The sequence below is a fragment of the Ailuropoda melanoleuca genome, unplaced genomic scaffold (assembly GCF_002007445.2).
Source record: "Ailuropoda melanoleuca isolate Jingjing unplaced genomic scaffold, ASM200744v2 unplaced-scaffold11384, whole genome shotgun sequence".
NCBI lineage: Eukaryota > Metazoa > Chordata > Mammalia > Carnivora > Ursidae > Ailuropoda > Ailuropoda melanoleuca.
This window is the reverse complement of record NW_023179820.1, coordinates 5,006,947-5,033,252: the sequence shown is the minus strand read 5'-3', so window position 1 is coordinate 5,033,252 and position 26,306 is coordinate 5,006,947. Positions and strand designations below refer to the sequence as shown.

The window sequence follows — 26,306 nt, the reverse complement described above, 5'->3', positions numbered from 1 at the left end:
TCCTTATCATTAGAATGCTGGCTGATCTTGGTTCTGCTCTCTGATAGAGATGGGAAAGAACATATTTGGCATGTCAGTAACTGCAAAATACATATTTGAGTCTGTCTTAATCTGCTAAAGCAAAGATTCCATACTTTGGTCTAGCTGCTGTGGTTAGAACTATTATTTGTTTGTGATAGTCTGCTAGTAATCACCAGAAACATTCTTATTAGGGTCTGCAATGGTAAATTTAATGGAAAAATTATAGGGACCACTGACCATACACCCTCTAAGTTTAAGGATGGCACTAATCTTTACTATTCCTTCTAGAATATAAGATTTTGGATTTACTATTTTGGTGATGGGAAGGAAGAAGTTTTAGAGGATTCCACTATGGTTATCACTTTATTAGCCAAGGAGCCAATATATATTTTTGCATTTCTCTGGAGTTGAAAGAGCTGAACACCTCTTCATTTGTGTATCTGTTCTTTTGTAAGTGCCTGCCCAAATCATTTGTCCACTTTTAAAGTTGTCATTTTCGGGGCGCCTGGGTGGCTCAGTCATTAAGCGTCTGCCTTTGGCTCAGGGCATGATCCCAGCATTCTGGGATCGAACCCCACATCAGGCTCCTCTGCTGTGAGCCTGCTTCTTCCTCTCCCACTCCCCCTGCTTGTGTTCCCTCTCTCACCGGCTGTCTCTCTGTCTGTCAAATAAATAAATAAAATCTTTAAATAAATAAATAAATAAATAAAATAAATTAATTGTCATCTTCTTATTTATTTGCAAGAATTCTTTATATATTCTGTATGTACTTTTTAAAAATAAAGATGAACCGCAAGTACCTTCTCCCATTCGGTGGCTTACTTTTTCTACTGTCTTGTTAGTCTTTTAAATCCATAATTCTTCTGGAATTGTTTGTTGTGTATAAGGTAGAAGTCAAAACATTTTTTTTTCAGATGGATATCCAGTTGACTCGGTGCCGTTCATTGAAGAAACAACCCTTTTCTCAATGACACCATTGTCAAAAATTGACCGTATGTGTGTGAACCTATTTCTGGTACCAATGGATGGAACATCTATTCTGTTTCATTGGTCTATTTGGTTATGCTCGCACCACAGCACCCTATGTCAAGTATTATAGGTTTATGATAAACTTTGACATTCAAAACTATAAATCTTTCAACTTTGTTATTTTCTTCAAGATGGTTTATGCTGTTCTTAGTTCTTTTCATTTTCATACAAATTTTAGAATTAAGTTGTGAATTTCTAAAAAAAATTATTCTTGGAATTTTGTTTGAGATTGCATTTGTTTGAGATTGCATCTAATATAAATTTGGGGAGAATTGAGATCTTGTAGTAGTGAGTCTTTTATTCCATGTACATCTTGTATTTCTTTATTTAGTTCTTTAATTTTCTTTAAATATTTTGTGTAAGTTTTATGCATCTTTTGTTAGGTTTATTCCTAAGCATTTTATATTTCTGTGCATTATAAATAGTTTTATTTTTTTCTAATTTTTTATTGATGATTTATAGAAGTTCAAATAAGTTTTAATGGCTTCATCATGTTTGCTTCCTTCTTTTAATATTTTATCTGTAGAATCTTTTGGACTTTCCTTAAATAAAATCATTTCTCTGAAAATAATAATAGTTTAAATTTTTTTCCTTTTCCAATGATTATACATTTGTTTTTTTCTGCCAATCTTCTTAATTCAAATTCATACTTCTTGATTCCTTTCCACAAGTCTCTGGTATTTTTCCTAAGTAAAAGAAATCTATAGGAATACCCACTGTGAATATTCCACAGAAATGGAACATATAAATAATTTCCTTAGGCTCAGGGATTCATAACTTTCATTGCTTTTTCTGTTTTATGCTTTGGGGGAGTGTGCTCAGAGTATATCTATTACTGAACCTGCATTTTTAAATTTGTTACATGTCTTTTTATAACTTGCACTGAGAATTTATTACTATGGAAAATAAACTGTGAAACTGTACAGCCCAGTGTTTATTGGACAGATTTTGGGGATTCATAGTTCTCTAATTTGTTATATTCTTTTTTGAAATCTGAAAGGTCAATCATTTGACTTCTAGACATACTTCCAGCACTGAGTCTATCATTAATGTTATCTAATTATTGTTTTTCTCAATCATTGTATTGAGTGTAATTTCAGCCATATGTTGTCATCAATGGGAATACTATTTTCAGTTTAGACTCTGAGTTTCCAAATGGAAGCATTTCTCAATTATGTAACCAAAAATTTCTCTCAAGGAAAAATACAGATCCTTAAAGATATTTTAATAAAATCAAAACCACAGATATGAAATATGGCGTTGAAAGGTATTTGGTGCATTGATAAAGTTCCCTTGAGGACTCTGGATGTTTAAAGCAACAGTTTGATTGAATAGAACAATAAATGCAGGGCCGAGTGTATTTTTTCTCTTTCTTTCTCATCTACTAGAAAAATATAGATAATAGAGCTCATTTATTTCCTTAACATTTCAGAGCTCCGCAGATGGGAAAACACAACCCAGTGGAAATTATTTCTGGCAACCTTGAGAAGATATGTTAGCATTTTGTGGCATTTCTTTCAGTGACATGTAAAGCATGGCTTTCCCTCATTGCAGTGTCACAGTGAAGTGTCACAATAAAGCCAAAATAGTGTGCCCTCAGGGAAAACTAGGGAAAGGGACCATTTTCCATGCACACACAAAGGGTAATATTTATTATAAAGCCTTTCATTTTAGCTCCAAACGCTTCCTGGGCCATGGCTACTTTGCAATGGAGAAATGCACAGAATGTGAGATTTAAACTAAATGTTATGTATAAATCTCATGTAATTTATGTAAATATAAATAATATGTAAAAAATTAGAATGTGTTTATGGACATACAGGCATGCATAAATCTGCACAGTGTGCTAGGGAGAGGGTTTGTGATGTGGCATTGTGCCAGCATCAGCCTGGTGTTGATGGAGTCCAAGGAGCACTAAACTGGGAGTCAGAACAGTTCTATCTTGATCTATTTTAGCCACTACCAGGACAGATGTTATCTTCTTTATCTACAACATATGATATAGAAATTGTTACCCATATTCAAGGGATAAGGAATTTGGTCTTCCAAAAAAATTCAATTATTTTTCTCAGATTACATAGATAATATTCCTTAAGGAACTTTATATACAGTATCAAATACAATCATTTATTTTAAGCTAAATTTGTACTTTTGATAAAACCTTACATATACCCTTCATCTTTGCACGGTTATTATTTGGACCTAAACACTGAACTTGATTTTTACTACCATTAAGTGTCATCTCATTAGGTTCACTCTGCTATTTCAGACTATGGACATTTGGGGGGTCTTAATTACATTCGCAACAAGTTTCCATTGCTGCAACTCAGTATCATCTCTAGATGTGATGAGTGTCCTATCTATCTGCACCTCAATCATTGGGCAAAACCCTGTGATAGGCAGCTTCCTTCTAGCTAGAAAGGTGACTCATTGATCCAGGTATTACTTCACTCAGTTGTTAAATGCATATGGAAATTAGCCAAATTCATTGTTTTAATTTGGCAAATGTAGGAGAGAGAATGAGCTTTGGGGTTCAGTAGACTGAGATTCAAATATCAGCCCCACTGATTACCAGGTACATGGTTTTGAGAATGATACTTGTCTTTATATGTAAATTTGGGTAACAATATTAACAAGACAAAGTTTGTAAGGATCTTTGGGGTTCAGCAGCCTGGAATTCAAATATCAGTCCCACTGATTACCAGGTACATGATTTTGAAAATACTACTTGTCTTTATATAACAATATTAACAAGACAAAGTTTGTAAGGATTTTATGGGGAGTAAATGTTCAGCCTCATTCATCATGCATCAAAGAAAGCAATGACATTTTTCTGACTGACCAGTTCTTTTTAACTAGTCGCCCCCCAGGTCTTATTGATCAGTGTTTCCTGGTACTGACAAATCTTTATTTTGATAAACTTTCTTGGTCTCTTTCCCATGGTATGCTTAAATTGGTTTTTAGAATCCACTCTTCTTCCCTGCTTTAATACCTGAATGATATTTGCCAGGAGCCACTCTTCTTGGTTTGAGATAATAGTTTAGTGGTCTTGTATATTTTCTGAGCATCTTCAATGGAAGTTCAGTTGATTCTGGAGACTTTAACAGTCTGGGGAAGTTCTTAAACTCATCTCACATGTATCCTTTTTGATATGTTTCTCTGTCCCTCTTCCTTCTGAAGTCAGTCTCCTTGACAAAAACTAGTGTAAAGGTAGTTCTGGTTCTTTATGCCTACTCCTATTATATCATAACCTCATGTTGTAGACTTTTCCCTGACAAACCAGCAGATGCAGGTTTCCACTTTCTACAGTCTCCATATAAAAGCAGGTTTTTGCTCCTATAGTCATCTGGTTACATTCTTTTTTGCTCCATCTTCTGTACAGGGTCACTTTAAATTTGGGCTCATGAGAAAGATTTTGCAAAGGCAAATTAGTTTATCTGGGAACTTCACTGTTCTCTTCCTCAGGATAATTTTCAATTATCCACTTTTTGATCTTTTTTTGAGACATTTGTAACCTTCTTGGATTATCTCTCCTTCCAGATTTTTTTTTCCTGGAAGGAATAGCGCCCCCTCTTTCCCCCTCTGAAGTTTTTTAAATCTACTGTTCTAAGTTCAAAAATTCATATACAACTATAATCATTTTTTATGAATGGGCCACCATCTTTGCATTGATATTCCCAAGAGTACAATTTAAGACTTTTGTCTATTTGATAATATTACTGAGTATTCAATGATTTTTTTGTGATGGAGTATCTCAAATACTCTGAGTCTAAAATTCTCTATTCTGGATCTTTGCTTCTAAATCTCTTGCATTTTTCTTCAAAGGGCATTTAATAAATTCTCTCCCAGACTCATTGTGGGCTAAACCCTCTGGTCTTCCTGGATCTTGCCAAGAGAATGTTTGTCTTAACTTCAGCACATAGAGTGATCTGCATTAATTCTGAGTGAGCTATATGTAGGAAATCTGTTTTGAAAGGGCCGCCCTCAGGAGCATTTCCAAATAAAATCATATGAGGACAGGAGTAAGGATAAACTGTTGTCCATTTTTGTGAAATCCAATCTTATTTCTCCTCCTTTTATTTGTTTGTTCTGTGTGCCAAATGGGTGAGAATCAGAAGGCAGAATGTCAGGTAGCATCTTTTCACCTTTTTAAAAATGTGTGTGTGTGTGTGTGTGTGTGTGTGTGTGTGACTGGAGATGGGTTGACGGAATGTTCCTAGCTTGCCCCTCCTTTTATGCTTTTCTCTTTCAGGTCAAAGCTCAGGATGTGGCATCTCAAGTTTGATGTACAACTGTGGCAGAGATAAGCAGTTTGGGTAGCAAACAACTATTTGAAAAACCTTATGATTTATCCATACTGGACACGTTTTTTTGTGTCTGGTGGTACATTTTTCACATTAGCTGTTTCTTAGGATTAGCAAACCAGTGCAAATCTTGTTTCATCCCTCCCTGGGTATTTAATGTAGTGCCAAGCAAGCACAGATTAACATATGCTTACTCAGGATTAAGGATGATTTTTAAAAAAACTCTTCTGATAGGCAATAATATAGAATCCACACAGTTCAATAGATTCAATGGATGGGCTGTTTTTGTTAGTGCCAACAACTCACCCTAAACCTTTGGTCCCAGTTTCCACAGGCTTTGGGTTATGCTTCATGGAAATCAAATGGCAAGTAGCAGTAAAGTCTTTCTCCATGTTCTTAATTTGCCTCAATGACTACAGTGCTGCTTATGATTGCTCCGTGGCGAAGAAGAGGAGAGCTGCAGAGCAGGCTTTGGGCGTCCCAGTCAACAAGAGAAAATCCCTGCTAATGAAGCCCCGACACTACAGCCCAAACCTTGACTGCAGAGAAGAATGTGATGACAGGACCGAGGCTGAGGAGGAAGATAGCCTCCCGGAAGCCAGTGATCGCACTGCCACAGGTAGCGAGTGGGAGCAGCCCAAAATCTGTCTACTCCCTAGCACCGAAGCCTCAGTCTTAACTTATGTAGAGCATATAGTCTGTGTGGCTGTAGAAGTGAATTCCCATTTGAAAGCAAAATCAAACATTTATTTCACTCAGCATCCATTTACTGAGAGCCAATTTTTTTTTTAAATTAGTAACTGCAGAGAGTCTAAATATAAACCATAGAGAGTCCTTGCCTGAGTCCCTTTTCAAAGGCACGGAATTGGACTGTGCCTCTTCTTGAGGAAAATAAAAGATACTAAGCCTTAAAGAATACCTTGACTCCCTAATAAGACCAATGTCTATACCTGAAAGAACCCTTGTATAAAAGGACATATTTAAGGTATCTAACATATGACATAAATAAGTTATCTAACATATGACATATATAAACAAAGCATTTACTTTTTTTGTTTTACAAACATACAGAGTATTATTTGGCCCCCCAAAATATAATAGGTATTAACAACACAGACTAATGCAGGTGGCCTGTAACCTTAAACTTTTCACAATTTTTAAAATAAATATTTATAGCAATGGACTTAGCAGAAGTGACCTAAAGTTGGCAGCCTAGATCCTTCAGTAGGAAAATGGTGTGTTATAGAAAATGTATCACTGTGCCCATTAGTTCTGAAATAAATAATTTTCAGTTACCTTTAGGCACACAATTATATTTCATGAATTCGATTCTTCACTCACTCACAAAATGCTGTTTGCATGCTAAGTGATATATAGTTACTGTTTTGAAATTTTAGGATGTGTTTCTCCCCAGTTCACAGTTCCTCCTATTAGGTTTATGGTAGTCACAGTACCTCCAGGAGTTGGACCATCACCAGCCACTTTGTGCTTGAGGATGAAATTGAAGGACATGCAAAATATCTCAAAAATTTATGAAAAAATTAAATGGAAATTGAAAGCTTGGCTAATTAGAAAATGAAATGAGGTGTACATGTATTCTATTAAATATGTTTTTTTCTGAATGTGACTTTTTAAGGAATCAAAATATACTAAATAGGATGTTATATGAAAAGTGTGTATTATACAAACCAAAGGCAAAGAGCTCTTAGATCATAAATATCTATTATAGACAGAATTAAAGGAACAGTGATAGGGATTACTAGAAAAGATGTAAAAGCATACTGAGCGACTAAACACAAATGTCAGGGCACAACCATCAGATCTTCAGTAATCTTGGCTTGCAAGTAGTTTGAGATTCTGTAGTGAAAACAAAGTTGTATACTGATTTGACAGTGTTTAAGCAAATGTCCTGGCTTCTCTGTATTTAGCATATAGCTTAAAGCTTCATCGCTCATCTGTAAATTATAATCATCCTTGACTCATTTTGTTTCCTTGAGCTGGTCAAGTTTTTTGTTGATTTATGAAAATTGTAGGTTGAATCTAGTATTAGGGAAGGTCCTTGAATCAGTGTGGTTAGACTTGAGGTATAATTCACCTAGTTGACATTAATTCACTGAGTATTTTTTTAATTGGGCATTTTTTATACCAACACATTCTTGTAAGTGCCATGAGGACAAGGACTGTATCTGCCCACTGACTTCCTGCCTTTTATGTTAGTTGTGTGATCATCGTAGATGCTTAATATCAACCAAGAAAATATACTGTCAAAATGTACTCAGGGAAACATTCAGTTATAAGCCCTGATGGACATCTATTTGCAGGTTCACAAATGTTATCTATATTTATATTTAGCACTGGAAGCACTACTAATAATGAATATGCTGAAATTATAGTGGTAGTGGCCATTATTTTTGAATTCTTAATATACCCCAGGCACATAAATTACATCACTTAATCCACCCAACAATGACATGAGGTATGCGTGATTATGGTTCCAATTTTACAGATGAGATCATTGAAGACCACTGAGATTGAATGCTTAAGGTAATACAGCTTGTAGGTGTTGAAAAGAAGATAATTAGGACGCAATTGAAGGATAAGCAAAATAATTATTTCCCAGCTGGCTGTGCTCCATAATCCAATCCTCCCATGCTCTGACTGCCTTCAGAAAGCAGACAGGGCATCATTTTACAACATCAAATCACAAAGTCACATTTCCAGAAATGATAGGTGACAGAGGCTCCTACCTCAGTTGAAACAGCAAGACTCTAAGTGGTCTTCAGTCCTCTGAGCAGGTTACCCCTCCACCCCAGAAGGAAAGAGAGCATAGAGGCTTTTCACCTTTAGTCTTGTTTACTCTGGGAACCCCGAGGCCTTTACCTGCTGGTGTGTGCCCAGTTGTGCCTTGAGCAGGCAGCTCAGATGTTGAAGAAGGAGGCAGTGCTCAGTAAGGCTAAGGTCCTGAGCTTGAATCCATTTAATGGCAAAATACGTCTCATACCCTCAACTGACTTTCTTTCAAAGAATTGCAGGTAGGCATTAATGGTGATAGAAGAGAATGTGGACAAAACCATACAGATACACCATCTTCACCGGGGCAAACAGAAGACAAGCTTGCAAAATATTACCAGGAGGTAGGACAAGCTGTGCTTTCCCAATGCAGACAAGGAAAAGAAGGGTCAGCTGGAAGTGAGATTAGCCAAGTGTGTGGGATCCTTCCTCAGTTTCTAAGCTTACACTCATGACTCAGAGAAATTTGTCACAATTATAGGAGCTCTAGGGGCTGAGATGATCGTTTTAACACATCTTACTCTCAACAAAACACAAATAAGGGATAAAGCACTCTGATTTTAGAACTTTGAAAGATAAATTCATTTTTCTAGGGCTTTTATTCCCAGCAAGATTTACATATTCAAGAGACCTGGAAAACTAATTTATCTATACAAGTAACTTTGATAGTTCCAGAAACAGAACTAAAATCCAATTATAATAAAATCCAGTTATATTAAAGGAGTCAAACTCCAAACTTGTGATTTTCAGAGGAGTTTTTAAAGTTGTTTTGAGGCAGAACAGCTGACGCATAATGTGAGAATCCATTAGCATATACTTTCTAGGATTACCACACTCCTTGGAGTAGAGACTTTGGTTTCAAGCAAATAAGCAAATGTGAACTTTTTCATATCCGGCAAAATCATTTATTTTTTTTACTCCTTGTCGCAGAAGGTGCCCCTCCTCCTGCCCCACTCTTTGAACTCATCTCAGGAGGAGAAAGGGGTGTGCTAGGTAAACATCCAACTCTCTGATTGCCCCTGGGGATTGTGCCCTAGGAATTTTCTGACCTACACTGTTGTACTGAGAAAGCCGAGGCATGGTTACTCGTTAATTTTTGTCTTGTTATTGCTGTTTATTCATTTTTACATATTTTATTTATAATTTAGGAGTTATCATTTTTTGATTGAAAACCAGCTGACAATTGTATTTCAGTATCTTCCTATAAATTTACACTCGAAAGTACCCAAACTTGGCAAAATAATAGATTATTAGTATTCTGAACAGTTTCTCCAAAGGGTTGTTGTGTTTTGTAAACAGCAGTCGAGACATATGACCTCCCATTTGGGATCTGGGGGAGCTTGTTGCAGAGGGAAGGGCATAGGGTCAGGAAGCCCTGGCCCTGGGTCTGGATGTCAGCAACCCCCCCCCCCGCCCCCTTGCTGCCACTGGCTAGCTGTGTGATCTTGAGGAAGCCCCTAGCCCCTTAGAAAATCATTTCCCTTCTGTAAAATGGAGCAGAAAATCCCTTTCTTTTCATTATTGCAAAGATTAAATGCAATAAAGAACTGAATGCCATGCCAGGAATGTACAGTTTATTGTCCTAGGATGTCACTGGATCATCCTCATTTAAAAGATGAGGACCCAGGACTCAGGAGACAGGTCTGCCCCAAGGTCACACAGGCAGGTGGTGCTGGGCCAGCAGTTCGGCCCCAGTCTCTGGACCTCAAACCCATCAAGGTTTCCCCTCAATGTTGTGCATTATGCATTGAAGCTTCAGTTTCTGAAGGCAGCTGATGAGCAGTTCCATAGCATGCGTGGCATGGGTGGTAAACTGACCAAACCTCCTTCACACTAGGGACTGTGCCCTCTCTCAGAGATCAGTTTCACTACTTATTATAAACAAAACACAAGCCCCACCTCATTTACATGGACAGTCCCTTGTATCCCCTGCCATTACTACCCTCTGAATCTGTACCTGGGGAAGAAAGAAGACAGCCGGCATTAACTGAACACCTGTTGTGTGGCACCTGCTTTGCGTGAGCTCCCATGTAAACTCAGCAGCGTTCCCCACTGTGTGAATGAGGACACAGGGTTCAGAAAAGTCAAGGATGCCTCTGAGGTTTGCGCAGACTTGAGCACGGAAACTCAGAATCAAAAATAGGTTAGTTGTTTCAATGACAAAGGTACAAAATGAATCACTGGGCCACCAGTGAAAGTAAAAACACGCTAACGTAAACACGCAGGCAGCCCATTACAAAGCTAAGAGAAATAAGAACCTCGTCACAGATCTGTCAGATTCAAAAGCTAACTCAACTTTTTTTTTCTTCTGACAGTGAAAGCCAGAGAGGGGTGGGTATATGGAAAGTTGGTTTGCAGATTTGCAGAACATCCCTGGAAACCATCGCGTGCGATGCACGTAGGCACCTCTATCGGCAGGACTCCTCTCTTTCTGAAGAATAATTAATAAATATTTTCTTTTAGCATATAACAAACAGTTGAACCAAACAATTATGTAAACTGGAAATGACCCAAAATGCTAGCAGTTGGCAGCAGCACAGTGAAACGCATTGTCGTGCACATGTGCGTTTTTGTCACTCCCGCCTCTCTGGTGATCTGCACTTAATAGGAATATTTTAAACTATGTAGCTAAGCAACAGAGGTAATTGTTGCTTTCTAGAGCTTTTGTTAGCACTCTAACACAGCCCAAATATGCATAATTAGGTATAATGTCTATAAATCATTATTGTACACATGTGGGTAGTTAAGTGGAGTGAGAGAATAGTTCAATGAATTGAGCATATTCACTGAAAATGCTTTTTATTTGTTTTCTGTAGTTCATAATACTTTAAAATTATCATAACCCTTTACACTTTCTCCTAATAGCCAACCGTGATATTGAGAAAAACTTCATTTGCATTTTAGACTATGTTTAATATATTATTTAAACCTGGAATTCCTCTGATATGAATTCAGAAGGGAATAGACCATCCTATCAAATATGATGTGCTTGTTTATCCAGCCTCTTTTCTAGGAAGTAAAATGTTAAATTTTTCAGTTTATGTTGAATAGATCCCAACAAAAGACTGCACCCTATAATCAGCATTATTTAAAGGGGCTAGTGTTGTGACTAAATTCTTCCCTTCATCCAAAAATGCTTTTAGTTACTATGGCAATATTTACTTGATCCTGGCAGTCCAGTGTTGATTTAGGGAGATAATTACCAGAAAGGAAGATGATGGAGATGTATTTTTGAGTGTCCTTGTCAGAGACAATGTTTATAAAAAATTAAATGAAACCAAAAAAGGCACATTGTCTTCTGCACAGACACCCTCTCCTGCAGCCATCATACAGGATGGCTGTCCTTTTCTTCCCTCCAAAGATGTTTATTAACACAGAATGCACTTCACTTGGTGTCTTTCACAGTCTTTAAGGGGGCTTATTAGTTTGTGTTGCCCATCCTCCACTCTGCCTTCAGAGACACAGAAATGGTCTGCTTCTTCCTTTTCCTTCTTTTTCTTTTCTTTTTTCTTTCTTTCTTTCTTTCTTTCTTTTTTTTTTTTTTGGTCTTAGTGAATATAAGGGGATCATTGCCGGGTTGTCTGGCGCATTTCACAGCCACATGTATGTGGGTGCCATGCTCCCCAGACCACTGTGCCTGCTAAACCAGGGCTGGGTCATTAGCAGATCTGCACCCTGAATTGCACCCTTAATTGGTGTGTTTGCATTGGGACAGGCTTGGGTAAGATATATATATACACACACACACACACATACATGTGTATATATATGCATATATATGTATACATATATGTACATACATACATACACATACATATGACTATACACACACATACTATCACTGCAGCTAAGAGTGAAGGGGATGACACTGACAGCTGGACTGGGACAGATCCAGTGGACTGTCCTGGACAGACTGGCACATGGAGACCTGTTCTTAGTCCCAGGGCTCTTTGACTGTCAAGACTCCAGTTGGCCCGCTACCGAAAACAATTAATGTTCCACACCCTCACTCCATCTCCACCTCTCGTTTCATTGTCTTCTTACACAAATGCACACAAGCACCAGGCCAGAAAATGTGTATTTTACATATTTGATCACACTGAAGAGCCTGGGTGGCTCAGTTGGTTAAGCTTCCGACTTTCTGATTTCAGCTCTGGTCATGATCTCAGGGTTGTGAGATTGAGCCCCACGTTGGGCTCTGCGCTCAGCACAGAGTCTGCTGGAGATTCTCTCCCTCTGCTCTCAATCTGTCTCCCTCTCTCTCAGTCTTTCTCTCTCAAATAAATAAATAGATAATCCTCTTAAAAAAAGATATTTGATCATGCTAATTCTCCCATTTATTTGATTTTCCCCTGGCATGGAATTTCTGTGCGACAGTTCTGAAAGTTAACAGGAAGCCTTGAAAGCTTCAGAACTCTTTTAGTTATCACCTGTATGTGGATGTATTTTGTCTTTTAGCTAACATTCCATAAAATCTGAAAGTATGTTTGAGACACTGTGGAGGTAGTGAACATAAACCAAATAAGCTTTGAAAATACATTGCCATGCCAGCAGAGAAATCTGATGAATGTTTCCTTTATAATGTGTAGTATTATGCATATTTGATTTCCTTCTGGTTGGCTGAATTTGCAAATATAAAAGGTACAGTAACAACAATTTCACATTCAGCACTTTGTTATTGTTAAGTATCTATTTCAGTACCCTGGAAACAATTAGCTCATAATATGCTGAAAATTCTACTAGATCACTTTTTTAAATGCAATTCTCAGATTATTAAGGTCTGTTTTGTTTTGTTTCATATTCATTCATATATATTTTTCTCTTTGGTGTTTATAAAATTGATAGAGACACATATACCCATATTGTACTTATTGTGTGTGTGTGTGTGTATATATATATATATACACATATCATATGTATAAATGTACATATATATACATATACATATATATATCATCTACATATTGGTGTAATTTTCTTAAAATATTTTTTGCTGTTGTTTTTTAAATGTTGGCTTTCTTTTTCTATAGAAGAAATCGTGATAAAACCTATGGATGAGAACCTCCATTCAACTGCACAAGAAAACTCCAATGGGAAGGAAGACAGATACGGCTGCTATCAAGAGCTTGTGGTCAAATCTTTAATGCACTTGGGGAAATTTGAAAAAAATTTGTCTGTTCAGACCATAAGTGATAATTTAAATGACAGTGGCATCCAGTCTCTAAAAGCAGAGAGTGATGAAGCTGATGAGTGCTTTATGATTCATTCTGATGATGGAAAAGAAAAAATCGATGATTCCCAGCTTCCGTTCTGCTCCTCAGATGACAGTGAAAGTAACTCTGAAAATGCAGAGAATGGTTGGGACAGTGGCTCCAACTTCTCAGAAGAAACCAAACCACACAGGGTCCCAAAGTATATTTTAGTGGATAATAGAAAAGACCTATTGGAAGTTCCTGAAATAAAAACTGAAGGTGACAAGTTTATCTCTTGTGAAAACATGTGTGATTCTGAGACAGAAAGGAGAGACCCACAGAATGCTCACCAGGAACGGCTGGATGGCAAAGCCCAGCCCTCATTTGCTGGGATGGAGGAAGATGATAACGAGTGCCTGGCAGCCATGACAGAAGAGTCTGTTGACCTGGAGAAAGCGAAGGGGAACTTGAGTTTGCTGGAGCAAGCAATTGCTCTCCAGGCTGAACGTGGTTGTGTTTTCCATAACACCTACAAAGAGTTGGACAGGTTTCTACTGGAGCACCTTGCTGGGGAAAGAAGGCAAACCAAAGTTATTGACATGGGTGGAAGACAAATCTTTAACAATAAACGTAAGACATATTTTTTGCATTTATTTTAGGAATAAAATTGCTTTGAGGGTTGGAAGAAAAATTAGTAAGATTTGATTACCACTTCCAGATAGCTTTTGACAACTTGATGCAATTTAAAAACCAATTCATATTGTAAAGTAAACAATTTCTTTTTTTTCTCTTTCTCTCTTTGCTCTCTAGATTGTTCTCAGATCAAGCTTGGTCAGTTTTGCAATGTTTTTACACATGAAAAAAAGAATCATTGCCTCTTTTAATTTGACAGCTTTTTAAAAATATATAGTACTTGTACAGTACTATATTAGACATGTTAGAGGTGCATTAGTACTTTTTGGATTTTAAATCATTTTATTAATCAAATCAATTCCAGAAATTTAATTTTTCTTTCTTACTTTCTTTCTGGGATCATCTGACTCCCTTGGAGCTTCAAAATAATGTCAACCTACTGGCAAGTCAGGCAGGATGCTGCGATATTTCTTAGGATAAAACTGGATGTTAATGCTTTTATAAACCCATGCTTTTACCAGGTTTCTAACTCAGGGCCACAAATATCTGGGCCAGACATGAATAAGAAGAGTAAATGTGCTTGGAGGAGACCTTAAAACAGTTCCTCAACTTTAGGGAAATTGTGTCCCGTCTCGCATAAAGCTACTCCTCCCCCCACCCTGAGTCTTACACCAGATGGGCCTGGTGATAATTCCCAAATGGTGGTTCTCAAGTGCCTAGAAGGCTTGTTTAAGAGGGGTGTTTCCAGGATCCAGTAAGACTTACTGCTACAGAACTTGTATTTTTTAAGCATGTTTTTCAGATGATTCTTGCATACCTTAAAGTCTAAGAACCATAGATTTAGAAATATCTTAGAGAAAATCAAGGTCATGGCCGCAGGGAGCTTACAAGAATAATATGTTAGTTATAGTTTGGATGATTTGTTTGCTGAGATTTATGCAGAAATGAACTGTATATTTTATCATTTGGGGTCGATTTTAGTACTCACCTGCAATCTTGTCAATTATTGTCTTGCAGCTCAGAGCTGAGAAAACAAAAAAAAAGAATAAAATAGTGTCATGTAGTGAGGAGCAAGATAATAATACTATGCAAACATACTGCTAGGGCTGGGATCAGGACAGAATATCAATGAGCAGTGTGTGGTTTGGGACAGGACCCACTACTAGCTCTGTGTACTCCAGTAATATGCAACTTGCTGAACTTACCTGTGCTTATTATTTTTTATGGACTACAAAACCAAAAAAAAAAAGATAAAATTGGCTTCAAATTCCAAAAAGTCATAATTTACCATCTACTATATTTCATTCATTCTAAGATACAGAGTTTTCCCATTTTAACACCTCTGAAATCAGAAGGGTATGCCATAATTTAATTTTCAATAATTTTTTTTCTTTCTTGCTAGTACACAAAATGATGTTCCATGTTACAATTGATGATATCTTCCAGCCAATGAAATTCAGCGTTTGAAGAAACTTTAATTATTTGTGCCATAGCTTTAAATATTTGACAATCCTTTGGTCATTTTTATAGCACTTAAAAATTTTTGTTTTCAAAAACCAGCGAGGCAGTAGAATCTGTGTTTGTAAACATGGGTCTTATAAGATTTAGAGGATTACGAATGAGGCTGGCTAACTCAAAATATATCCTATTGTGTGAGGCATGGTCCTCCTTTGTGATATTCAAAGCCTATGCGAGAAGATCCAGACCAGACTGGTATGAAACAAGCAAATAGAAGTAAAGCCCATAATGCACGGGAACTATAGGCTTCATCTAGAGGATACTTGCAGAATCCAAATTAGGTATTCGTTTTCCTGTTCCTTTTTCCAGATGTGGGAGCCAGAGGCTTATGAGGGGCTTCTTCCTCTGGTGTGCATTCCATGCTCCTCGGTCAATTCTTGTGCCTACTGACATTCACGCTCTGCACAATACCATGCTAATCCCCATATACCTGGGGCATTGACCCCGCTGTTAAAGGGGAGGGCACCATATACCTGGGGCATGTGACCCCGCTGTTAAAGGGGAGAGCACCATATACCTGGGGCATTGACCCCGCTGTTAAAGGGGAGAGCACCATATACCGGGGGCATTGACCCCACTGTTAAAGGGGAGAGCACCATATACCTGGGGCATTGACCCCGCTGTTAAAGGGGAGAGCACCAGCATTTTAAAATACCGTCTTACCCAAGACTTCAGATGAGTCAGTAATTCTAAAAAAAAAAAAAAAGTTTGACTATCTTGTTTCTACTAACCATTTAGTGAGACTTTTGGTCACAGCGTGTATGGAGTCCTCATAAGAATTTATTGTACAGCCAAAGATACTTTCAGAGCGAAGGGGAGTGCAATGAACAACCAAAGAAGTGTATCATGTGCGAATAAGACAGTCCCAGGCATACCGGCATGGAAGGTCACCAGAGTATAAGGTCACCCTCATTATGCAGCATTCAGCAAAGAAAATAAAAGGAGAAGAAGAGCCAGGCCTCAGAGTCACCTGAGAGCTCAAGCTCTGGCTTCTTATCATGCAAACAGGTTCTGCCCCACAGAGCATTTCATGGCATTTGTCTCACCCAGCAGAGGAGGCTCGCAGACAAACGTGCATGATGGACTGTCAGTGGACCACACCTGGTCAGGTGCCAGCCCTGCCTTATCTCCCACACCCTCTCTGGCTTCTTACGCAAATAATGTGGCAAGGAGGGTTGCTGCGCGGCGCCAAACCTTTCAATGTGGTTTAGAAATGTGGCCTCACCTGGACCAGGTCCAAGGGAGGAAGGGCATCAAAATCCACACTGCTTCTCCTCTTTTCTAATTCCCTCTCGTATACGGTGTCAACCCCCCTCATGCTACTTGAATCAAACTTCAAGGATTTTCGGCTCTCCGTCTATAGATATTATAGGCCTAAAACAACTTCAAATTTGGCAACATTTTTGGATTAAGTAAAACATATAGCCATAAAATTGTAGAACATGTCACAACTCTTTGTTTCTTGCAAAAGACAGAACAGTCTCAACACCATGGCATTTAAATCCTGTCTCTCGTGAAACATAAATGTCTGCTACTCAGGGCATACCTATCTTTGGGCTGTTCATTTCTCACTTTGATTTCCAGTTTTCTCTGACTGGCCCTCCCTCCCAGGCAGTGTGGGCCTAACCTGAAGGATCCTTGGCTCCTCCCCCTTTACTGAAAGCATGCCCCCAAATAATTGCATTACATACACACTGCTGTGCCCATCTGCCCAGGACCGTTTATAATCCAACAACTGGGGTGGCATGGTATCACAGAGGCATGTCTGCTCGTCGCAATATTCCACCCTGGAGACGGCTGTCGCAGCCCGCGACATTGCTGTGCTCGCGGTACCACGCTTGGAGCTGAGCATATGGGCCCTCCGCATCCTCACGCGGCAGGACTCTGCCCCCTAGTCCACCGCCAGCAGCTTTCCTAAGGCAGGATCACACAGATTATTTATTTTTGCTCTCAGCATCAAGTGGATTCATTAATCGTGATACTTCGTGTTCAGAGAAGCCTGCGACCAGCCTCCATTCCACACTGGTCCTTTCTCTGAGGCTCTCGTGCCCGCTGTGGTTCTGGTTCCTCTAAACACCGGCGACGCTGAGTGACAGCCTTGCCCCGGTGATTGGTATATCATGCCAGGCACAAGTTAGGGGGGTGATTTGGGCTCCAAAAATGCATTTCTGTTTTATCTACTATCTGAGTCACGAATATGAAAATGTCTACAGAAGGCCTCTTCTGTGTTAGCTCTAACCCCACCAATATTCATGGTAATGCTCATTTATTTTAGATATTTATATAGCCTTTTATCTAACCCTCAGCAAAGCGTGCACTGGAAGATTGAAACCCCCAGCTCGTCTTCTGCCCTCCCCCTCTAAGCCCATGCCCCATGGCAGCCTGACAAGCGGTGTTACACGGTGTCCCTTTTCTCTGCCCCGTGGTATCTGTGGTCTCCTCCAGCACCCCAATGTTCTTGGTGGCACAGACCACTCAAGGCCGTCCTGACCCTGTATTTCCATTCCTCCTAGAACGTTTCCTTGCCAGGCCATCTTCCTATCGCCTGAGTTTTCAGTTTCTGCAGTCAGAGTAAAATGAGAGCTATTTTTCCGTAGCTGCTCTGTACTGGTCCAAGGGGGCAAAGCATTGGGGTTGGGGGATCTGGGGCCTCTGCAGCACTGCTGATTGCCTGGGCGTGGCCCAAGACAGCATTGCTGACTCCCTTCCTAAGTCTGGCCAGAGTGGGCTCTGCACGAGTGTGGGAGCAGCCTTTGGACCTGGAACCTTAGGGCCATGTAAGGCCAGGGACCCGCAGGGACAATACCAGAGCAGCCCTTCTCAGATATGGTGGCTTCTTTGTTTTATCATTTTGAATCCGGCTTTTTTGAGACCCTTTCAATAAGAGATAGTTTTGGTTTAAAAACATTCTTTCTTCTTTCTCACTTTTTTTTCCTTTTTGGGAGCTTATGCATCTCTGCCTCTGGCGCAGAGTTCATTTTTCATAATGAGACTCTAACTACAGTATGTGACATGACAACTTAAAACCATCTCTGCATTTTAACACTCCCTTGCCCTGTGTCAGCCTTTGCTTAGAAAACCAAGAAAATTGAAAACATTTTTTATGCTTCCACAGGTCTTAGTTGAGGGTCTTATTCAAGGCAATGTGAGAAGAATATTTTTGCTGTAGAAACTGAGCGAAGTGAGAATGTCACCCTGCAAGGCGACTCTGGTGAATGGGGATGGAAAGAAGAAGAGCCAAATGAATCTCTTGATTTAATTTCTCTGTAGATTCACCGCGGCCTGAGAAGAGGGAGACCAAGTGCCCTATCCCCGGGTGCGATGGCACGGGACATGTGACAGGACTCTACCCCCACCATCGCAGCCTTTCGGGTTGCCCCCACAAAGTGAGGGTTCCCCTGGAAAGTGAGTACTACTTATCCCTAATACCAGTAGGCTTCTTTTCATATGCACCACAACAGCATGATCTTATCCTCTTTCTCCTCCAATGTGGAATTTGGAATGGAAGTACAAAGTTTCCCTTCTGTGTCAAGATAATTTCCATCTAGCTGGGTGTTTAAAGTCAGTATATTAATAGAAAAGTTGGAGTACAGTTAGGCCAATAGATCAGGAGACAAAGGACATTGAGACGGGAATTGGTTACAGTTCCTGAGCGGAGGGGGCGTGCCACGCCAGGCAGGGCCACACAGGGGGGCACCAGGGTCATCACGGGCCAGGGGAGGGGGATCTTATGGTTTCTGTGGGAAGGAGCAGAATAAGCAGGCTTAGGACTGGCTAGTTTGAATTCTCTCAGTAGGCTCCAAATTTCAGAGTTGTCTATTGGTGTCTGATAGGTGGCAGGTGGAGAGTGTGAGTCTAATGAAGAAGGCAGTTGGGCGTGGGCTCACAATTGGTTGATTTGCCTTTGAAAGCTGTTTGAAAGGGCAGTCTCTTCAGGGTTTGCAAGGCCCCAGATGACAAAGCATCAGAATACAGAAAATAAAAGGCATGGTTAATACCCTGTGGATTGCACAGTCCTTTCTCACCCAGAGGTGTGGCTGCCTTAAGCTCAGGAGCAGTCTTAGCTTAAGTGCATCATCTAAATATAAGAAGTGCATCCCAGGGGCACCTGGGTGGCTCAGTTGTTTAAGCATCCGACTGTTGATCTTAGCTCAGATCTTGATCTCAGGGTTCTGAGTTCAACCCACGAGCTGGGCTCCACACTGGGCATGGAGTCGTCTTAAAAAAAAAAAAGTGTTGGGGCGCCTGGGTGGCACAGCGGTTCAGCGTCTGCCTTCGGCTCAGGGCGTGATCCCGGCGTTATGGGATTGAGCCCCACATCAGGCTCCTCCTCTATGAGCCTGTTTCTTCCTCTCCCACTCCCCCTGCTTGTGTTCCCTCTCTCACTGGCTGTCTCTATCTCTGTCCAATAAATAAATAAAATCTTTAAAAAAAATAGTGCATCACATCACTAGCGTCCTCCCAACTCCTCATCTCCCCTTTCCTTGTAAGAACTTGTGATGCCTGCCATGTCTCCCCAGGGCATCCTGCAGTAGCACAGAGCCCTGGGCAAGAGCAAACATTCGTGGCTTCTCTACCCTCAGCCCTGTTGTGAGCTGGGAAACTGAAGGAGAAGGAAAGGGCTGCCTTCTAAGTTTTGAAGTATCAATGTGCTACATCCTCTACTTTTTTAACCTATATATTGAAACACCTTTGGGTCATACAAACCACAGTGGTGTGAATGCCTCAGCATTACCCTTCTCGAAAGCACAGTTTTGCAAATCAGTGAGTCCAATCTGTTCAGCACTGCAGCAGTAGATTAGAAGTTCCTCAAAGTGAATACCTGGTTGTTCACTCAACCATGCTTTTTCATCAATAACTGAATGGCAGTGAGGGTGGGTAATGCGGAGCAAAGGACAAGAATCAAAGTAATATCTCTTAGAAAATAAAGAAGACTATATTTAGAAGCTCACACCATGGGGAAAAGATAAAAGGAACTACTTGACAAATAATGTTCTCCATCCACTCTTCCAAGGAAAAGCACATAAATGTAAAAGGAAGGTTATGAGCCTCTCGGTTTAAGTTAAATAGAAACGGAATAGTCTTATTTAAGTCTAGTGTTAACCAAGGCATGAAGTTTAGAGAAACTAAAACTTGAACAAGCTTGCTGAATTTCATTTTTGAAGTTCTTAAGTACTCATTAATTTCAACCCGAACATCTATGGGAGGAAGAATGACAGATTACATAACCAAATTCATTTGAATGCAAAGCTGAGAAGTCAGTTTGTTAGTGTGCTGTGTATTCATGGTATACTATTTTTTCTTTTTGTGATATTTTGTCCTTAGTTCTTGCCATGCACGAAAACGTGCTCAAGTGTCCCACCCCAGGATGCACAGGAAGAGGGCACGTGAACAGCAACCGCAACACTCACAGGAGGTAATTGTGATGGGATGCTACTCTTTTACCGTACAAAGAAATGTGAGAGAAATTTTCCAGCGAAAAATAAGGAACTAACAATGTGTCATCAAAATCTCTGGATCACTATCAAATACGTTCCCACTTAAAGTAGATAAGAAATATTCTCAATGTGTGCAGAGTAAAAAACAAAAAAACACAATTTAATTTCCTAGAAATTTTCATTTAGCAGCCAGTTACTCAAACAAAGAATGCTGTATTTGAAGACTAGAGTTATACATTTACATAGTTAAACAAATAGGACATGTTCTTTTTCTGCTCTGGAACCTCAGCATGGCCATTTTGACAATGAAAAGAGTTGCATAGGGTTTATCCTGGATCCCATCCAATAAGCATTAACAAGGACCAAAAGGGCTTTGATCTACTGTGGTTCTGACTGAAAGCCAGCAGGAAGGTAAACATCATTTCATCTCATTGAGATTCATTGCATTGAGATTGCAACTCACTTAAAACACATATGTGCATTTACATACAAATGTATTGTGTGTATGTAAATGTTTTTGGTGGAAATGCGTCTTGTTTTATGCGTACTTCATACTGTGTATCTATTATGTGCTCATGAGATACTATGTGACTCATAAGCATATTGCCAGAAAACTTCATGTTCTATACTTTAAATTTAAACTGATTTAAAATTAAGTCCCTAACATTTTTCTAAAGATCTTAAAATAAATCATGGAATTATCATGCTAACATCTATAGCTAGGCCCATTGCAATGGGAGTGAGTGCATTCTACTTAAAATGTTATGGAGTTTCAGAATAATTCCCTTACATAATTTTCCGATTTTAAAAATGATTTTGTTACTCATCACTTCTGAGATGGGATTATGGGGGGGCAAATGTTGACAAGGTAGTTTGCAAAACCCTTTGGGATCTATTAGCATGAGAAAGGTGCTAAGTGAACTATTAATATGACTTAACATTTAATGTGTGCCAAGTATGCTGTGAGGTACATGCCAAAGCAAATTACTTTATCTTTTTAACTCAAATTCTCCCTTTTTATTTTTTTTTAACAGTCTTTCTGGTTGTCCGATTGCTGCAGCTGAAAAATTGGCAATGTCCCAGGACAAAAATCAGCTTGATTCTCCCAAAACCGGGCAGTGTCCTGACCAGGTTCACAGGTATGACCCTCCCATGGCATTCCTAGTAGTCTGTACATGCCATGCTCCTATGCAAAGGGTCTGTCTCCCCACTCGTGCCAGTTCACTATGGCCCAACCTTCGTTCTCAACTACCGATATCTATTTGAGAGCTGGTCTAGTTAATCATACTCTCACTTAAATGAACTGCTAGACCCTCCAGAAGTTGAACATGAAATTAATCTGTATGTAAAGGTAACATAATATGGATGAATCTAAAAGGAATAAAGCATATAACATACATTAATCAAAATTCTGTGTCACTAAATGCAACCTATCCCACTAGTCAGGTAAGCTCTCCTAATGATTAATTGACCTTTCTGCCTGCAGATAATGCCTTCATAAATCACTCACACCCACCCAAAATATGTGATGTTATATATTGTTCCTCTGTTCCAGCTATACATATAACTTCTTTAAGACAAAAGTTCATTCCATGAATTGATAAAGTATTAATGAAATATCTCCTGTTTGCCCCAGGTACTTCCCAATCTCCAGCAGTATGGAAGACCTTACTTACACTTAAATAATAAATCACATGTGATGACACAATGTGAAGTTACTCATTTGTTAATAATGAATCATATATGTAGGAAAAGTGATTTCAGGTTTAAAACAGATGACCAGATCTTCACTGTTACTGGGACACTGAAATGCAACATAGTTATGAGGACTGTTTTCAAGATATGGCTTCCCTTAATATTTGCTCTTATAGATTTAATTAAAAGAGTCAAAATCAGATGAGTGAAGAACATATGTCAAGCAAAGATCATGAATTACTGAATAACTAGCAATCAAAAATCTTAACAACAAGGTTCTTGGTTAATATGGCCATATCCTCTAGTTTCTCCCTAAATAGGTTATTTATCAAATATAGAAATAGCATTTAGTTTTATTTTGCTAATTTCTTAAAAAATAAATATGTTTTAGACTGGACTGCTGATATATTAGGGGTATAAGCCAAGTTACATATCTAATAATAAAATCAACTAATTATTCAAATATTTTTATGTAGCAGTTAAAATGTGTTTTATATAATCCAAAAATATCATTGAAATTTTCACATTCTGATGAGTCAAGCATGTTTTGGTGGAAAACAAAAGAAAAACATATATTTATTTTTGATATTGCTAAATTCTGAAAGGTGTATTTGTTTATGTTCATTTACCATTAGACTATGTTTGTGTTTTTCTTGTCTGGAATTGTTGCTACACAAATACGATACCCTTGTTTAACCCAAATACAGTAGTTGTAAGGGAATATTTAACTCACAGTTAGCTTGGGTTAAGGTAATTCTATTGAAAAATGTGATAGGGGCGCCTGGGTAGCGCAGTCGTTAAGCGTCTGCCTTCGGCTCAAGGTGTTATCCCGGCGTTCTGGGATCAAGTCCCACATCAGGCTCCTCTGCTATGAGCCTGCTTCTTCCTCTCCCACTCCCCTGCTGTGTTCCCTCTCTCACTGGCTGTCTCTCTGTCACATAAATAAAAAAAAAGAAAGAAAAGAAAAATGTGATAGCTATTATAATACAGAATTTTGATTCATATTGAAATGATAGCAGTTTGGCAGATAAAATATTGAAGTATTATTTACATCAACAAAAACACTCAGACAAAAGGGAAAAAAGGTGAAAAGCCTAAGAAATTCATAATTCAGAAGTCAAGTTTTTGGTGCCTATGCTGCCCCTGTCCACTCTGTCAGCTCTGCTAAAGGAGAGTGGGGCTCAGCATTGCTTCTTCTGAACTGACTACAATGCCATTTCCCCCCAGGTACAAATGTGACTTTTCATCACCCGTCTGATTAATAGTCTTAATAAGCAGAATGTGCACACCTTGTCAGTGCCCTAATGATAGTTACATAGCACTTTTCTCTGTGGGAGCTCAAAATGCTAACAGACATTAAATACTTGCTGCTCATTGCATCTGCATAAGACAAATGCAAAATTGCACATTCCTCTTTTACCCATGGGAGACTTGGACCCACGACATGCAGCCTCGCCATAGCCATCGGGAGCCCTTGGTACCTCCCATCATTCGCTCCCAGCACAGAGCACTCTGTTTTATCTTGCTGTGACCATAGCTCTTTTCTGTAATACACTGTCTCTGTGGGTACTAACAGGCATGACACATCTGATCTGCTTTAAATTCTGATGCTAATATACTGACCAAGAGTTTTCATCATAGTTATTTTGAACTCTCTCCTCTTTCTTCAGGACTAGCTTGGTGAAACAAATTGAATTCAATTTCCGATCACAAGCCATCACCTCTCCCAGGGCCACGGTGTCAAAAGAACAAGAGAAGTTTGGAAAAGTACCATTCGATTATGCCAGTTTTGATGCCCAGGTTTTTGGTAAACGCCCCCTTGTTCAAACAGGTCAAGGACGAAAAACACCACCATTTCCTGAATGTAAGCCTCAAATTCTAATCCTTATTCCCAAAAATGCATCTTGTCTATGTGTGTTGGGGGTGGGGGTGTGCTCAAATACAGAATATGTTGTTTACTGCAGGTAGGAGAGAAAATATATTGTACAGTGAAATAAAATAAGGAAAACAATGATAAATTGATCGGTATTACTGATTTTACGTGAAGTTACACTGAATATGGTGAATAGTTAATGGGTTAATTATTCTCCAAATATCATGCCATTTTTTGAATCGAAATACAGTAATTTTAAAGAAATTTTTAATTCACATTTAGCTGGGATTGAGATTAATGAAAACTGTAATAGTCATCACAATACAGTAATTTTGTTTCACGTTGAAATTATGGAAATTTAACAGGTAAAACATTGAAATACTACTTAAAGTAGTACTTAAATCAGCAAAAGCATTTAGGCTGAAAGAGAGAGAAAAAGTAAAAAGTCTCAGAAGAAACTCACAGTTTAGAAATCAAGATTTTACAATAAGTGCAGTATGTGTGACTACGGAGATGTTTATCCATATTTTGAAGGATTAATATAGAAGTATTGAAAATGTGTTAACACTCTAATGGTAACACATCCATATAGGAGGTCATAACTCAAAGATGCTATAATAGATACAACTTGGTGTTTTTACTAACACATTTCTTGAAGTGTTTTACAGTCCTTGAATAGTCTAATGAAAAGGTAAGAAAGTGAACATTGGGATAAACCTAGGCATGAATCCTGAGCTATGGTATCATAAGGAAAGTAGTAAAATAATTCCCCCATTTGAGTCCTCCATAGGCCATGGATTCTTCACAACATGCAAATCCATGGAATCCCTTTGATCTCATACCTCCAGACTTAGATTGAGTACTCTTAGGAACACATAATATGGACTTACTCCATGATGTTGGTCACTTCTTTCAAAGAACTAGAATGTTATATAAAACCTAGCGGTGATAAACATACTTGAAAAGATTTGGCCCATTAACAACATGTACATTGTATTCCAAAAGATATTTTATCTGTTCTTACCAAAAATAAGGTTCAGCCAGCATAACACCAACAACCTGTTAGATTTGGAAAAAAGTTATGCATGCAAACTTGCAAAATGTTTTCTATTATATATACGTAAAATATACACATGTGCACACATATATACATATATATTTAATTCAAGTGAAGCTAGTTAAGAGTATTCTATATACTCATATAATACAGAAAATGCAAACTTTCAGTCACATTTTTATATTTTCATAATTGTAGGAATAACATTTGGTAATGTTTTAAATTGCTTCGTGAAAAATAATGATCAAAGTTTAGAATAAACAGTATTTGCAGCAAAATAAGTTTCTAAATGCTTTTATATTATCCCACTTAAATCGTGGGTGTTTCTCCCATAACCTTGAGTGATGTTTACAAACACCCAGAGTGAAGAGAAATATGGATAATTCTTTCTCTCTCAGTAACGCCTTGGTGCCACGACAGAAACATAAAACAGAAACTCAGCCTTGATAACTAAATTGCCTTTCTGCTCACGCTGAGAACGTTTTCTCTGTCCTTTACTTATCATGCACTACCTAAATATGCAAAATGCTAGCTCATTAAAGACTCTACCATTTATTTAGTTCCATCTAGTTGGACATTAAGAACAACTTCTACTGGTTTAAGCACAAAACAAACCTGCATATCAAGTAATAAAAACGCAATTCTATGTCTAACTATAAATTGTTATTGTGAAAACAAACGTCAAAAGGGTGCATTTTTTTCTCTCTACTGGAATTACTGGTCTTCACGCATACACAGTTCATAGATGTACAAGCC

The 26,306-nt window shown here is 38.6% G+C and overlaps 1 protein-coding gene across 2 annotated transcripts in view; it reads left to right on the top strand.

Annotated features, from left to right (window-relative positions):
• ST18 (ST18 C2H2C-type zinc finger transcription factor) overlaps positions 1–26,306 on the top strand; it is a 107,893-nt gene that overhangs the window by 35,916 nt on the left and 45,671 nt on the right. For both annotated transcript variants that reach the window (XM_034650148.1, XM_034650147.1), the window contains exons 4-9: positions 5,774–5,973; positions 13,175–13,966; positions 18,758–18,892; positions 20,813–20,903; positions 21,960–22,064; positions 24,291–24,484. In XM_034650148.1, coding sequence (XP_034506039.1) covers positions 5,774–5,973; positions 13,175–13,966; positions 18,758–18,892; positions 20,813–20,903; positions 21,960–22,064; positions 24,291–24,484 — 1,517 coding nt within the window. The remainder of the gene's footprint in view (positions 1–5,773; positions 5,974–13,174; positions 13,967–18,757; positions 18,893–20,812; positions 20,904–21,959; positions 22,065–24,290; positions 24,485–26,306) is intronic.